This window comes from Aythya ferina, assembly GCF_964211825.1.
Source record: "Aythya ferina genome assembly, chromosome: 4".
Taxonomy (NCBI): Eukaryota; Metazoa; Chordata; class Aves; order Anseriformes; family Anatidae; genus Aythya; species Aythya ferina.
In genome coordinates this window covers 67,873,304-67,888,900 of record NC_140300.1, presented here as the reverse complement: position 1 = coordinate 67,888,900, position 15,597 = coordinate 67,873,304, and the positions used below count along the sequence as shown (strand labels likewise).

The 15,597-nt window shown below is 36.9% G+C and overlaps 1 protein-coding gene across 20 annotated transcripts in view; it reads right to left on the bottom strand.

The window, feature by feature from the left end:
- The window catches only part of PDLIM5 (PDZ and LIM domain 5), a 130,719-nt gene that overhangs the window by 45,772 nt on the left and 69,350 nt on the right, over positions 1-15,597 (bottom strand). For 3 of the 20 annotated variants that reach the window (XM_084518533.1, XM_084518544.1, XM_084518546.1), the window contains exons 4-11: positions 14,478-14,520; positions 12,079-12,494; positions 7,940-7,957; positions 7,471-7,643; positions 5,863-5,899; positions 3,467-3,496; positions 1,677-1,810; positions 830-956 (exon numbers count right to left, since the gene is read on the bottom strand). In XM_084518533.1, coding sequence (XP_084374659.1) covers positions 830-956; positions 1,677-1,810; positions 3,467-3,496; positions 5,863-5,899; positions 7,471-7,643; positions 7,940-7,957; positions 12,079-12,494; positions 14,478-14,520 — 978 coding nt within the window. Of the gene's footprint in view, positions 1-829; positions 957-1,675; positions 1,811-3,466; positions 3,497-4,164; positions 5,208-5,862; positions 5,900-7,470; positions 7,644-7,939; positions 7,958-9,944; positions 9,962-12,078; positions 12,495-14,477; positions 14,521-15,597 lie in introns of those variants that run through there. The other 17 variants (XM_084518534.1, XM_084518535.1, XM_084518542.1 and 14 more) reach the window with 15 other exon arrangements.

Below are 15,597 nucleotides of genomic sequence, written 5' to 3'. Positions count from 1 at the left end.
GATAAAACATCTTTTCTAGTTGTTAAAGATTTTTCTTCTCTCATTCCCACAAAGGAAGAAAAAGAATACAATCTTTTTTTTTTTTCTTTTTCTTTTTTTCTTTTTAAGCAGCAGCTTTGTTTAGTATTAGAACTTTGTGTTTGTGTGTGAATGAACATAAGCTATCTGAAAAGAAAAATAAATAAATAAATAAAAATCCCTCCTGAACTGTGACACAGAATCTGTCAAAAAATGTTATTTAATTTCAATTATAGTGTTAAAAAAATTCACTGTCACAGCCTTACACCCAAAGATGACCTCCAAAACATCAGGTTTCACTGCCAGTGAATCTATCCAAAGCCAGTGTTGGGATATTTTCCAAATAACTTTGTTTTCTTTGATGGCATCATAGTACAGTACAGTGTTATGAAAAACATCATCCTCCTTAAAAAAATATACTACTTTTAAAGGCACTTTTCTGTATGTTAGAAAAATATAAACAACACTGAATTACTTGTGAGTTGAGCAAACCATTATGCCCCTCAGGAGATGAAAGGGACTCTACTGACAACATATCGATATGCACTACGGGTTTTGTTTGTTTTTGTTTTTTGTTTTTTTTTTTAATGGATCTCTATGAAACTGTTTATGAATCTGCTCAGCTTTATTTTACTGCTCTTCACCATCCTCTTCCTGACATTATCAGGAATATCCCTAATGAACACAACATTAATAAGCCTTTTTTAAGTGAATGACAGACAACCCTCTCTCCCCTAAGATAACAAAATCCGGGCTAGAACAGTATATAGACAGATCACAACTAAATGGAAACCACCTCTGAATGATTTACCTCCCCGAAGATGTTGCAGCAACATGTTCAGCAGGTCGGGGAGAGGGGGCACTGCAATGGGAGGACTCTGCTATAGGCAGAAAAGCGGCCGCAGATTCTGGTCTAGCACCGTTTTCACTCCATTCACAGTAACAAAACACACAAAGAGATTTTTAATCCATACTGAAACAGTATGCTGGACAGAAAACATTGTACTCAAAAACATAAGTGAATTGTAAAAAACTGCCGTTTATAGCAAAATACAAACGGGACAAAATGAGGAACAATATTCCTGAGATGTGTCACACTTTTAGTGAAGGTTGGAAAATGTCCTGCTTCTTATAAACTCAGAAAACCAAGCAGTATTTTACATTGACAAATATAGAAAACGCGTATTTGGTATTGTACTATGTGATGGAAACCTTTTAGGAAATACCGGAAAAGAAAGAGCCACAAGTGATGATGGGATTTCACTCCTTGAATTTTTATATATGTTTTGCTGCAACTTTTTTAGGATGTTAGTTTTGTGAAGGTTAGAGAATATATTACTTAATATTTTTTAATATATGTGTGCTTTTTTTTTTTTCCAGTTTGGACAAGAAAATAATCTAAAACATATTGCACTAAAGGCTCTCTACTTGAAGAAAAGCACCCACCAGAAATCTCACTGCAATACACAGAAGTAAAAGTGAACTACAAGGTAGAGAGGAGTTATGAGCACAAGTTTTGAGCAGACTAAGTCACATAAGTCAGGTTTATTTTTTATTTAAATTAGCATGCAGAATTATGAATTTTAATAAAGCAGAGACCCGTATTAAGTGCCAAGAATTAATGAACAGATGATTTAGGAAAGACCAGTTAGCAGACCTCATAGGTGATAAAGGTGTAGATGGAAATTCTGGTACAGATGGGATCTCCAACGCCTGAGTAGCTACGGAGTTTTTACTCAGATTAGTAGAAATATCCTGGGCTCCTGCTCCATTATGCAGATCTGCAGGTATGCTTTACAAGTATTTATAACACAAAGGGAAAAGTAAAAGAATCACATGATTTATGACAGGTTATTTCAGTACTGACCAAGAGTAGGACAAATATTTTCCAGTGGCTGTGGATTAGCTAAACTATAGATCTGGAAAAACCCAGACACATCTTCACTCAGAATAGTGAGCTGACTTTATGTTTTAAGGCCAAAAAACAAACCTGTGGCTCAAAATTAGATTGTTAAAGGTGAACATCAACATACTTTGAAATAGAGTACTGTGCAGTTAGAACTAATCAGTTCCTAAAACATGCAAATAAGCTTTACATAAAGGCCAGACTTTGCCTTTCTAAACTTTAAGTATCTTGCTTAAAAGTTGCAATTTACACATTTCACTGAGGGCTCTCTATTCCAATTTCCTGTGCTGAAAAGAAGTAGTGGAAAAGAAAAATAATATATATATACACATAAATATCACTAGCAGGCTGCAATTTAGGAATAAATAATAATTTTTAAAAATATCTATTTGTCTTAGACCATGCCTGAAAAGTTGTAGTATTATTAAATTGGTATATTGTCTGTAGATTACTGATGGAAATTTCTATTCCATTGTTTTTCATATTCTCTGTTCTGTGTAATCACATTTAAGTTAATTCATTTATATCAAAAACAGGATTTTTCAGAATTTTTTTCAAAGATCAGACGCATACTAGGAATCAGACATGAGCTAAGGCATGTTATCCACATCCAAATGGAAAAGCAGTCCATTGTTTTGGAAACAGTAATGAAGTCCAAAATTTAATGTCAACAAGTGTTGTGCAATGGAGATACTGGGTGAAGAGATGACAACTTTACAGCAGAGAGTGAAATCAGTTTTACGCATTCAAGTAACATTTTTGGAACTAGTGTTTTGTTACTATGAATTTATATTAGGTTGCCTTTCTCAAACTATTCTCACACCCACCATAGACAGACTCCATGACTGTCTATATTTACTTTTAATTAAAACAGAGACTTGTATGCTTTGGATTATTTAGAGAGGCTTTTTCTTCCATTTTTCACCAAAGCAACTCAACCTTCAAAGGGATAAAATTACTAAGAAATATAAACATAGTGGTGTGTTAAATAGCAACATGAAGGTATTCTCATTACCTCTCATTCAGGAACATCTCCAAAATACAAAAATACTTGAAGGTTAAACCATTCTAACCACACAGAGAAAACGTCACAGAAAATCTAAGTGATAATCTTTCACAGTTTTCATTGTATTGATATTCTGTGAAACTCCTGACTTCCTTTCCATTCATAAGAAATTCTTTAAACTCAGTAGAACAATTTTCACAGTTTTACATTCTTATGTTATACAGTATTCTGTCAAATGATTATATTGCCGTATATGTGCACTTCAGAAATGCTTGGTTTTAATACACAGTACTCAGACAACTGAGTTATTTGGCAGAGAAAAATCAAGCTGATTGGCACTTCTCATCAAAACAGCCTTCAGTGAAATTATCAAAGTGAGTATTTTCAACATCTGTCCCTAAGGAGTTAAACCAAAAGTTGTGTAAGATGTGAGAAGACTTCTTCTGTCATTAGTAAAAATTTAATTTTACTTTATGATGTGCGTCGTTAAGCATCCATATCAGTGACTTGTTAGTGTGAAATAACTTGGCTATTACCTGAGCTCTCCATTTTCTGTTTGGTTTTCCCTAAAGATAAAATGACAAATACAGTAAGCTAGTGTACTGTGTATCAGTATAAATAATCTGAAAAGGAAACGCAAGCTTAAAGTGCTTTCATCAAAGGTCTCAATCCACTTCAGTTCTCACAAGTTGTGAAATAAAAAAAAAAAAAAAGGCAAAAAACACTACCCTACTATTTCTGCGGAAGTGTTTACAGTGAACGTCAGGTCTATTCACAGGACCAGTTTCATCAGAACAACATGTAGATTTGCTGCACAAGCTACAAGCCAATGGCAGCGGTTCACATTAGGTAATTACAAATGATTGGGCTTTTATGTGTGTTTCACAGTTCACCTTTGAGGTTTGAAACTTCTGTGATTCAAAAAATGTTGCAAAAGTTGGCAGTGAACTTTACTTAACTAAGTTCTTGTTTCTGCGGTCCCCCAAAAGGTCAAATCTTTTATTGATTTCTGTGAATCTTGTGACAATTCTCAAAACACAAAAAAGACTTTTTTTTTAACATGATCAGAAACTGTTACTTTGATATTATTGTCCAGTTCAGACTGTTTCTAGCATGCAGAAGGGATGTTATTGTTCCTCTTATTACAACTTGTGAAAGTGTAATGAAATTATAGCACTTTGCATGAGAAGACTACTCAAGGAGTCCAAGAGACTCAAAAGAAAAGAGACATCACTAAGTTAAAAGCAACTTTTATTAAAATACTCTTCAAGCTTCAGAAAGCATAAATTAATGAATGTGTAGCTACTATAATACATTATTTTACAGGAGAACGATAGAGCCAGGAAGCTTTTATAAACACAAGAAATCCTAAGAGATTCACTCTGAAATAAATAAATACTACTGTCTTATCTTGCTCCTGTTAGAGGCTGTGTTAAAGCTCTTACAGGTACACGGCAACATTCTGTTTATTTCTTTCTAATTTTTTCATGATATAAACAAGTTACTATTTAAAGCAGCAGAATCTTTATACTAAGCTTGTACTGGGGTTGGCAACTGGCATTTTTTTTTATTTATTTATTTTGCTTTTTTTTTTCATTTGATTAAAAGCAGCTTGTCACCTTGCTCTACTTTGTAAAACATTTACAACCACTCTAAAATTGATCTGCTGAAAATGTAGTGAAATCCAAGACAATTATCCTGGTAAGTACCATAGTCCGAAGTAGATGCAGACAGCCCTCTTCATCCTTTTCCCCACCCCTGAATCAAAGAAATACCATTTCTTATTCTCTTGTTCACTGTTATCTGCTTTCTAACAACCTACAGTAACTCAAACTTAGCAATGCAAGACTCCTTTAAGGCAAAAAGAACAGCAACAGCCATCTCCTCTCCCTCTCTGGGAGATTCAACCACCCAAGTTGTTCTGCATTAAATACGTATTTTTTTTGTCAACTAGTGATTAGCACAAAAACATTTTCATCTCATTTTTTATACATCAGTAGGAAAGTGTTAGAAAAGTATAGAAAAGGCTAGAAGTTCTCTCGCAGTAAGGCTAGTGAAATATATTTTTTCTTTTTTTTCTTTTTTTTTTTTCCCTTTTTTTTTTTTTTTTTTTTTCTTTTTGCAAAGCAGATGGAAAAGAAGAAAAGAAGTGTTTGTATTTTGCTTTTGCAACTTGGGTAAAATCACTGGACATTAAGAACACGTGCTGAGACTTCATGGTGCCAGTCACGTAATTTTGTGTATTTGGGGCTAAAGACGTGCATGGGAACCTTTTCCCTGTGGAAAGAAGTGACAGAAGAAAAATAAGAAAGAAAGAAATAAAGGTTTGTCTTAAGCAGTTTCACAAGTGAGCATGCAATCTCCATGCACTACTGATATCTATACATCTCCTTCCTGTCTTTCAAACTGTCAGATCCAGCATTAGGCAAAGTCTAACACAGTCTAAAAGTCTAAAGGAAGACTCCCACCAACTGCACAAGCTGTTAGATTTAGCCACTAGTTGGTCCCCATTTTGAACAATGCTTATCCCAAAGCAAGGAGACAGCTGACCCTAGTTCGCCATCTAGAATGGTAATATTTTCCAGCTACATCTTGAAATCTGATCCACACTCACAAGTCAAAAACGCCTGGTTAGATTTAGGAAAAGAAAACATGTTGACAAGCTGACCTCGAACAGAAAAGCAAACCAGTCCAAGTTTATGAAAAAGCTCAAACTCCTGCGCAAACATTAATACCAGACTGCACAAACAGATTTAAAAACGCCGGTCTATGCAGAAAGAGATCTTGATTTTTACATGCTGAAGTAAAAGGCAATAAAAGAAGCAACATTTTAAAAACACCCAGACCTCACACAAATGCAAAAGTAACACACTATCAGTTATGAATTAAGACATGCAAATTATTAATGTAATAATGTAAAACATCAACTCACTTAGTCTTCTTTGCAGCTTCATGTTCTGGTTCTTTCACTGCAAGAAAACAGAAAATCTTGACTTTCTATGGCACTGTCAGCACCACCAAACACCGAGATTCTCCCCTGTGCCAAACCATTCACCCCAATAGGAAATTACAACAAGTATCGTTAGGACTCCTCAATTCTAAATATGTCCTAAGGGAAATGAGATATGTCTATAAACTTCAAGAGCCCCTTTGCCAGCACAATTGCAATTGCTGGTCTCTGTCCTGTCCCTTGGCCCACTGTCCATGTTGGCATCGAGAAAGGTGTGAGAAGGGTGAAGAGGAGTGGAAGTTTGGAGGCATTTCTTTTGGACAAACATCCAGAGGGTTTATATCAGGTGACAATCCAAGCATCTGTTTGATGACAGGCTATAACTGCAGACAGGATAATGTAAAATTTCAACCCTGCTGTAAGTTTGGCAAACGTACTTGCCATCATGGTCTTGTAGTAATTGCCAACATGATTAATTTATCAATACTGGCAGATACGCTTAATAATAAGCAGATACGTTATTTGACATTCAGGTCTCATATTCTGCCCTTAAAACAGATTAATGAAGAGAATCCAAAGATAGATAATGATGCATTACTAGTGCAACACAGGACCACAAAGCAATCTGTTAACCGTCCAAACTCTGAATATTTTTCACCCATGTACATTAATCCTCACAGGGGAGATGTTATCAGTGGTCTCTAGTGCAATTCTGCCAGAGAACTGATATTTGATTTAATCAAATCTGCCCCCAGGGAGGGAGTCCATTTTCTTCACTGCCTTAATTTTAGTATTAGGAAAATAATAACTTATTTTAGTATTAGCTGTTAAAAAGCAGAAGAATGAAATACCCCAGTCTGAACATGACAGAGCTCCAATGTCCTGATAGCACTTCTGACAACTTTTACAGTGTTATAGATCACAGACAATAAATCACAACTGGGAGCATAACATGAAATTAAAGTTTCATCATAAAACTATATGACTGGGAAAGACCACCTCTGCATTTTCAGTTCCAGTCCATAGGACATGTAGTTGTAACATATCATAAACAAAGAATGGAAATAAACTGAGGAGCTATGGATTTGTGCTCCTGACTGGTTAAAATCACTGCAGATTTTACACCTTTCTATGACCATCAAAGATTTTCTAAATGCCTGAAAAAGCTTTATTTTTTCTTTGCACTTTCTGAGGCATTAAATTTGAACAGAAGTGTTGCCATTTTGGTGATGCTGGGGCGGGGAAGAAATAACTACATATCTGCCAACTTCTTTAGGAGTAAAGGCTATTTTTAAGGTTTATTTAGAACATGAAAATCCCAGTCAAACAGGAATAATGTCCAGTAATGTATATGTCCTGAGGCATTTAGCAATTACAGGAGTTTTATAAAAATATTTTCCTACTACAGTCTTCTGAAACTGTTTTCCTCTTAAAGCTCACCAAAATTCTCCCTACTGGATTTATTATCCATGAGGTGAAATGTAATACATGTGACTGAATGGGTTTATTATTTCCCCTCCCCATTAGCTTTTAAAAATGCCTATCTGCCCAAGGCCATTACTTTTATTTCTTTAACATCAAACTACTCACTGTGATCAGTGCCGGTGATTTGGGCAAGGATGCGGAAGGAGCGTGACTGGGTGGTGCCTGTCCGGGGATGCCAGTCCTCAGTGTCTTCGATCAGTCGCTTCTTGCTGGCATCGCTGTGAGTAGGGGTGTGGTAGAACTCTGTGTAGGTATCCACAATGTGCTTCCGTGGGGGGCTGCATCAAAGAGAGAGGAGAATAGTGAGCTAAAAACTTCACAAATATCTAGTTTAGGGTAACTACACGGACATTGTCAGATATGTGGCTTTTCACAGTGATTAAAGGCAGCTTCTGAGTTTGGATACAGCAGTGAGCTCTACAAGCACATGTGAATGCAGGCTCAGTTCTCTGAACCAAATACAGTTTAATAATCACTCTAATCCAACTAGAATATTTTTATTTGTTTCACTACTGGAACATTTAAAACAGTAAAAATCAGTATTATCAAGACATGTACATATTTAAACATTTACCGTTTGGGTGGGATTTTCCTTGGAGATGACAGAATAAGACAGCAAGAGAAAGTTTTCCCAGTGTAAACAGGAAAAAGAGAAAAAGAAAACAAGAAATAAAGTAAGAAGTTTGAAACAAAAGTACAGCTAATTATTCTATTGGACTGATTTAATGGGAAAGGACACTGAAACCCAATAAACAGTGATATTCTCATTCTGCTACCAAAACCTCGGTACAGGGCTCCCAGTCTTTAATTTGAATTTAACCTACAGTGAGTACCTTACAGAAATAAGAAAGGACTTTGTTTTGATAAAACAGTGCAGTCAATTAGGATCTGGTTAAGTGCCTTGGACAAATTCTCCCCTCCGTTCACAGGAGGCAAAGCACTAGGTATGTGCAAGGTCACCCAGTACATGCAAAGTTTTTTGCAATTGGTACGACCAGGGATGAAGCTGTGTATTTTGAAAATGTAGCTAGCGATGCTCTAGAGCATAACATGAAGCTATCGATGTTCTCTGAAAGTCAAACAAGTAGGGTGTTGATTTCATCTGGAATTTTTCTCCTCAATAACCTACATGCTATTATCAGTCCCTGGATTAGCAGACCTATGAAAACAGAGGATTTTGAAGCTTTACTTGAAGTAAATGATCTAAAGAACAAGTAAAGACACTGATCAGTTAAAGGGAAGAACCCAAGATTCCTACTAATGTATTCCTAAATTCTGTATTAGTTATCTCAAAACATTTATCCTTCAGGCCCTCTGTATGTGCATTTATTTTTACAAAGTCTACAGGAGATAACTTGTACAAAACTACCTCCTAGGAAAAGATGATTCTATGAAAAAGAAAACTTTTAAAAGTCAACTTCTATTTTTGCCACTACTTCCTCACTGCTTTTTTAATGGCCAAAGTGTTTCTAGTAAAGAAAGGTGGAATATATGAATGAGAATGTTGTACATTATTGTCAACAAGAAAGAATTAGTCCCATTCAATGGAATGCATTAATAAATACTTGAAAGAATACTCGACACTTGAATGATATGAAAGCTATCATTCAAAATTAAAGCAAAGATTGGATTTACACACAATATTAGTGAAGTAAATGTACTTATCCAGGAAGGAGGGGGATAGAAACAATAGTGGTATTTCCAGGACAGAGTAAAAGAAATCCAAAGAAAATGAAGTAAAGCAACAACACAGTTAATAGCAAGAATAAAATCTGAAAATGAAAGCAGTCATTAAAGATGTAGAGTTACATGGAAATGTAATTATTTACATGCAGATGACTGCATTCTAGCAACTACCACAGTGAAATAAGTAGTCTTTCACAGTTGATGATAGTGGTATCAAACAAAATACCCTGCTGATTTCTCTCCCCTCGCTTTCTTTTTGCGGATCCTCCACCGCTTCCTTTTTTAAAGGCTTGATGGTAATGAGTCACTAAGGCACGAGGTGGTGCCAGAGACAAAGGAATATTCAATGAGACCGGCTTAGTCTTGACTCACTCTTGAGGCAAGAGCAGAAATGACAAGCCAGTAAAATCTCATAAAATCACAAAATACAGATCGCATAAATTATAATGTACAGATGTTGCTATTATTTTTGTTGTACGAATTCAACATCTGGCCCTTCATTCCATACTCCTCAAGACATTTTTCCTTTTATACTGTATTTCACCATTTACTAGTTGTATTGCCAACACCAATTAGCCATAGGTGCAGCAAGAATTTACCAATACACACAAACACCACACGAATGTTTTCTGGAATTATAATTTAAAAAAAAAAAAAAAATGCTGCAAAGTTTAACACGGTGAAAAGCAAAATCACATCATCTTCAATGCAGACAAAACCATTAGCTACACTGAGAAGTTACTAAAAAAAGCTGAAGCTGTTTTGCAAAATTTAAATATAAAACCCTGTAAGAGCTTTATATAACATAGTTTTGTTTGCAAAACAATAATACATGCTGGTTATTCCAACAAGAAAAACGACCATAATTCAACTCCAGTGCTGTTGATACTAACTTCGTCACTGTTGTTATCTGCAAGGGAAAAAAGGTTTTCATTCATTAATACATTTTTTGCTTCTTGAAATATTTATTATAGGATCTTCCAAATCCAAGCTCTGGCAAAGCCATATATACAGAGTCAAACTTTAAACCATCAAGAGAACCTATAATGGAAAAACTTAGTCCAGCTGAGTTAAAATTTTGAGTGAAGTCTGTGGACATCTTACCTGTTTTAAGCAGCAAGCACTTTCTCAAGTGAGAGTTGTCAAGAAGGTCTTGATAAAAATACAATTGTATACAGCCTAGTGAAGCCAAATTGCTCTCTTTTTATGCCAGGAGTAAACAAGAGAAACAAAACTTCCTTCCCCATCCTGAAGTAAAGGCAAATAGTTTATATCCTGAATGGGATTAGGGGGAAGTTAGGAGGAAGGAAGGAAGGAACCAAAAATTCTGAATACAACAGGGTGCTGTGTCTGGAGAATTGTATTCGCTCAGCAGAGCTAACTATAAACAAGATGCAAATATACAAGTTGTCCTTTTTTTTTTTTTTTTTTGCGTGTTTATTTGTTTTTGAAAAAAGGAGTACAAAAAAGAAGCAAAATGTTTTGTTTTGTTTTGTTTTTTGAGATTGATCAATTTTTCTAAACTTCAACTTTCTTGACATTTCAAAAATACCTTCAATTCCACTTAAAATGGGGAGATGGTTTTATTTATCAAACTACATCATCTACAATGATGCTTAAACAAGTAAAACTAAGCAAGTTGGGTAGCTGCAGAACAACATAATCACTTTAACGTTTCTTTGTTCACTTGCTTTTGTATTCTACTTTTGGATTGCAAGACTAGTATTTAAGTCACATTTAATTCCAGCTAAAACTCTGCTGTAAGAAAGATAGCAAAATAAAGTTTTGTTGATTTGTAGTTGATGTTTCATTGTTCTTGCTGTTTGTTTGTTTGTTTTTCCCCAGCTCCAAATGCTTTTAAGATTTCCCAAACCAGACCTGCATGGCTGGCAGCAAGACAGGGATTTCCTAACCTACCAGCGATGATACTCCTCAGTCACTATCATTCATTCACTAAACATAAGGCAGGGCAGGTACCCATGTGCACCCAGTGACCCTGTGTTGATCATTAAATGCTTACTTTATGCCTCCAGCACTTCCTTCCAGGAGACTTAATTTTGTTGCTATTGTTCATTTTTTTTCCGTACTGATTACTGCTTTTGAATACTCCTTACGTGTTACTTGGTAAAGCAGCATTCCTAGAAAGCGAGAGAGTTTGGCAACATGTGATCAGGAAGAAAGTCCTTGGGATCTCCTGCTTTCATCCCACCTCTGCACAGTACGGACTCCTGCCATCATCTGTTTAAGACTAGCTTTAAAGTCACCATGACAATGGTATCATATAAAATGCATATGGGCAGCTTTATATGAATGTGTGTATAGAAAATGCTAGTACTGCAATGTAAGGGGAATGGGTGCGTAAAGAAGTGTTTTTCTCCATGAGAAGACCACCTGAAACTGTGATTTATTTTTTTAGTTGATGTGGATGTGTACCTTTCTGTAGGTTTCTTCATATACTTAGGCTCAGAGGAGATCAGATGAGATGGGCACTGGGCCTACTCCTCCTGCCCCTTTCCGTTGAAGAATGGGAAATACTAGCCACAGCCTTCAGGTTTTAAGTGTTAAGTTTTTGAGACTGAAAATAAGTCAAGAAAACACATAAAGCAAGAAGATGGTCAATAATGATCAACATCAAAGGTCGCCGATCCTTCTTGACAGGCCACTCTCCACCTCCAAGTGCCTGCTGCTTTCAGCCTCTATGTTGGGACCCAACAGACACAGTGAGACACAGGTGTCCAAATGAATGCTGGGCTTGTTGCAAGGTCTGAAACACATCGTGATACAACCCATCTTGGTGTGGTCTGTTGTAATTTAGGTGTGACACCATAAACTGGTACAGTTTCATTATTAAATCCTCACAGACTCAGCCCTTCAAAACACCCCTTTTCCAAGACATGTTATTCCTCAAAGATTTGCTTCTGGCAATTGGGTGGCACACCCGAGATGTGTTTTCCTCAGCCCTCGAACAAGCCCAGCTTTTTTCCTGTGAGGAAAAGACCCTCACAGCAAAAAAAAAATCCCACCTACCCATTTTGCTGTTTACTGTCACCCTGGTTTTCTCTGAATCCTCGTCGCGGCCCCTCCGCCACCTCCTGGGCACCGTCGCCGACATGGCCGCTCGGGGCGGCATTGTGCGTGGCGGGCTGCCGTGGGACATTAACGGCAGGTTTAGCAGTGCTCGGCGCGGGTGGCCACCCATCAGCGTTAGGCTTGGCGTTAACATGCAGTCCTGGTGCAGCAAACGGGGCCGGGGCGGGGGGCACGGCCGCCGCCTGGGCTGGGGTGAAGGCGGAGGATGGTGATGGGATGGAGGTGACTTTTGAGGACGTCACAGCTCCGAAGGGCCTCGGGGTCTTATTGTAAGCCACGCTGGCTGTGGCAGTGAATTTGGGTGCAGCAGCAGAGGCAATGGGCACAGGCTTAACTACTTCTTTAGGTTCTTCCTATGTGAGATAAAAAAAAAATACACACACAAAAACACACCAACCACATGCACATTCCTCAGAACGTATTTTCAGTGCTGTTGAGAGAGGCAACCCGCCTAGTGTGAAGTAAGAGGAATGAACATCACAGAAGCAAGCTTTATGAAGAGCGTTGTCAACAAGCACATGGAAAAAAATGAGCCATGCATTTAGGAAAGGGAATGACCCAAGCATGCACAGTCAGTCAAAATGAAATCCCATGATGCTAACTTCTCACATCACATCCAGAACAGACACCCCACAAATCAAATTCAAGACAAACTGAAGAACCACACCATTGCAAAACCCACTGGGTAATTCATGTGGAAAAAATTAGCGTTTTTTAAAAAACACATTCCACCTCTCAAACCCAATTCAAGATATGCACGTTCCCAATATGCAAACTGCATGTGCATGCATACGCACACACACACACTATACATTGATTTGTTGATAGGGGCCTCAAGGGAGGAACGAGGGGCCCTTCAGCTCATTTATTAGAGGCCAGTGCTTCGGGCCCAAGCTGGCTTGTCAACTCCACTCGACTACAAGGACAAAGGCTTCCCTGGCCAAAATACAGGCTGGCTCCTATCCCTGCTTCAGACACTGGGACCAGGTGCCACTTGAGTGGCTGAGTCACAACTTTGTAACTCAAGGTCGACATGGGTTATAGTTTCCAGATGGAGAAGTGCAAGACTGATACCATCTGACATACTAAAGCCACATGGGAAAACAAAAGTGTGGCTATCCTGGGGTCAGAGATATGAGGGAGCAGCCATTTGTTCCTTTTTCTCTCTCGTTCTATAAAGTTCTCTTTAGAGCAACTGTAGATTGGGGGAAAAAAAAAAAAAAAAAAAAAAAAAAAAAAAAAAAAAAGTCCCTTCGCAACCTCCAACCTATTCCAGAATATTTTATCAGTTTTTCTTAAACATAATCTCCCCAGAATATTTTTTTACACACAGGAGGACCACTCAGCTCTAAGTGGTTCACAGAGACAACTGCCGTCCAGTGAACGTTCAGTTTTGTAGTTTGTCAAGTTTGGTGAGGTGACTTAGAGGGGAAAGGAAGCCCCCTAACTCATTTTAGCATCTGAGAATGTTTATTTCTATTCCATCTGTCCAATGAAGTCTGCATATACACTCATCAAATCAAAACTCTCAAAAAAAAAAAAAAAAAGTGAATTCAGTGGGTTGTTGTTTTTTTGTTTGCTTGTTTGTTTTCAAGGAGCTGTATTTTAACAAGGTGGTGCCAAACTGCGTGCCTTTCAAATCAGGTCTGGCAGGACAGTAATACAATTATTTATGTCCACTTAAGAGGATTTTCCAGTATTTGCTTGATGAGAGAGATGCCCAGCCATTTGTAAGCATTTTTAGGTTTGTAAATAGACTACTTATCAAAAGGGTTTTTTGAAACTGTTGCTTGAGGACATAACATTAAAAGGAGTCAAGAACAAATAAACCCCCAGGGCTCTAAGTAAAGTGAGATGAATTGTTCTTTGAAACTCTGTATTTAGATAAGCTTCTTTCAAATACAAAGGGGGATTTCAGTACCTATTAAAAAAGGAAAAAAAAAAAAAAAAAAAGGAAAGGAAAAGAAACTGCCTATAAAAAAAAATAAAAGCAACAACGTACTACAGTTTTTCTCTTAAGGATATAGAAAAACTTCAGCTTTATCTTTCTAAAAAAAAGCCCCAAAAGTTGGAAGATAACATTTATTCACTTTTTTTTCCTTTTTTTTTTTTTTTTTTGTGGATGATCATTTGCCAGTTCTCTTGATTCTTTTTTGAGTGAGTGAAAAAAAATATCACTCAGATCCAAAAGTTGCAGTAGTCTTAACGTAACACATGGAAATCAAGCACGTTATATTGAAAGGAAAGTTTGAATGCCAGTGCTTATCAACAACAGGGTTTGACAGATGGGTAACAGTGCCACATGCTACATTTCTCAGTTGTGATGATGAACATACCTTCGGTACATGAATGAGATCAGGTTTTGGTACAGAAGCAACTCTGAAAGAGAAAAACACACATAATTGTAAAAACAAATGCTTTAATATTTAAGTATTTCCCTTTTCCAACTCACTATGTCCACCCACAGATATATAAATTATATCATTTGTTTCCTCTAAGGGAAACAAGAAGCATTCAAGTTGAACCTACTCCATCGTAGTTAATATAGGGCAAAAGCAAAAACAAACTAGACGAATTTATCCAGATACAACATTAGGAACTCTAGCATTTGTCACCAAGTACTAATTCATTTAGAAATTCATAATAATGTATCACCAGTCAGGAGACAGTCAAAATTTGCTTATTGCTTTCCTTCCTTTCAAACTCAGAAAGTTCTGGTCAGACAAATTGCATTTTAAAGCGCATAACCCTTATCCAGGCTTAAAACTGAAAGCTTCCTTTTAAAACAATAAAAGTCCTTCTAAACAGCTTAACAACTTAAATAATACAGGATCTTTTGGTACATTCTCTGGCCTTCAAAGGTAAACTTAATATCACTTGAACTCCACAGTAGATAGCAAAAAAATTTCTTCCAAACAATGAGTACATTGAAACTACCACTGGGTGGTGGGAAGTAAAGGAAGTATCATAATGGAAAGGGCGAAGAAGATAAAGAATTAAGAGATCTCATTATACCTAAGCTGAACTTGCAATATGTGATAGGTAAAAGCATCTCACTTGATTTATCGTCTTTTCAGATTTGCGCGCATGTATGTGCAAAAACACACACCCTGAATTTTATTTTTATTTTTTTTCCAAATGCAATAGAACAACATAAAGTCCAACTCACTGACAACACTGACAACACTGCTGCTGATACAATTTAGTCTTTTCTTGATGTTTTGGTAGAAAATTGCTTTCCTGCCACATTTCAAAACATTTCTGGCCATATTTGGTAGCTGCTCAGAGAGCTGGGACAACATTAATCATATCCTGCCTGAAATCATGCAAACCTGATTTCCTAAAAATCTTCTAAAAAGGGTTTTGCTGAACTGAAGCTGAGTTATCATATCTAAAAGAAAGTTTGCCAATGAGGCAAAAAAGTTTGTTTGGAGAACAGGGAACAGAAGCTACATT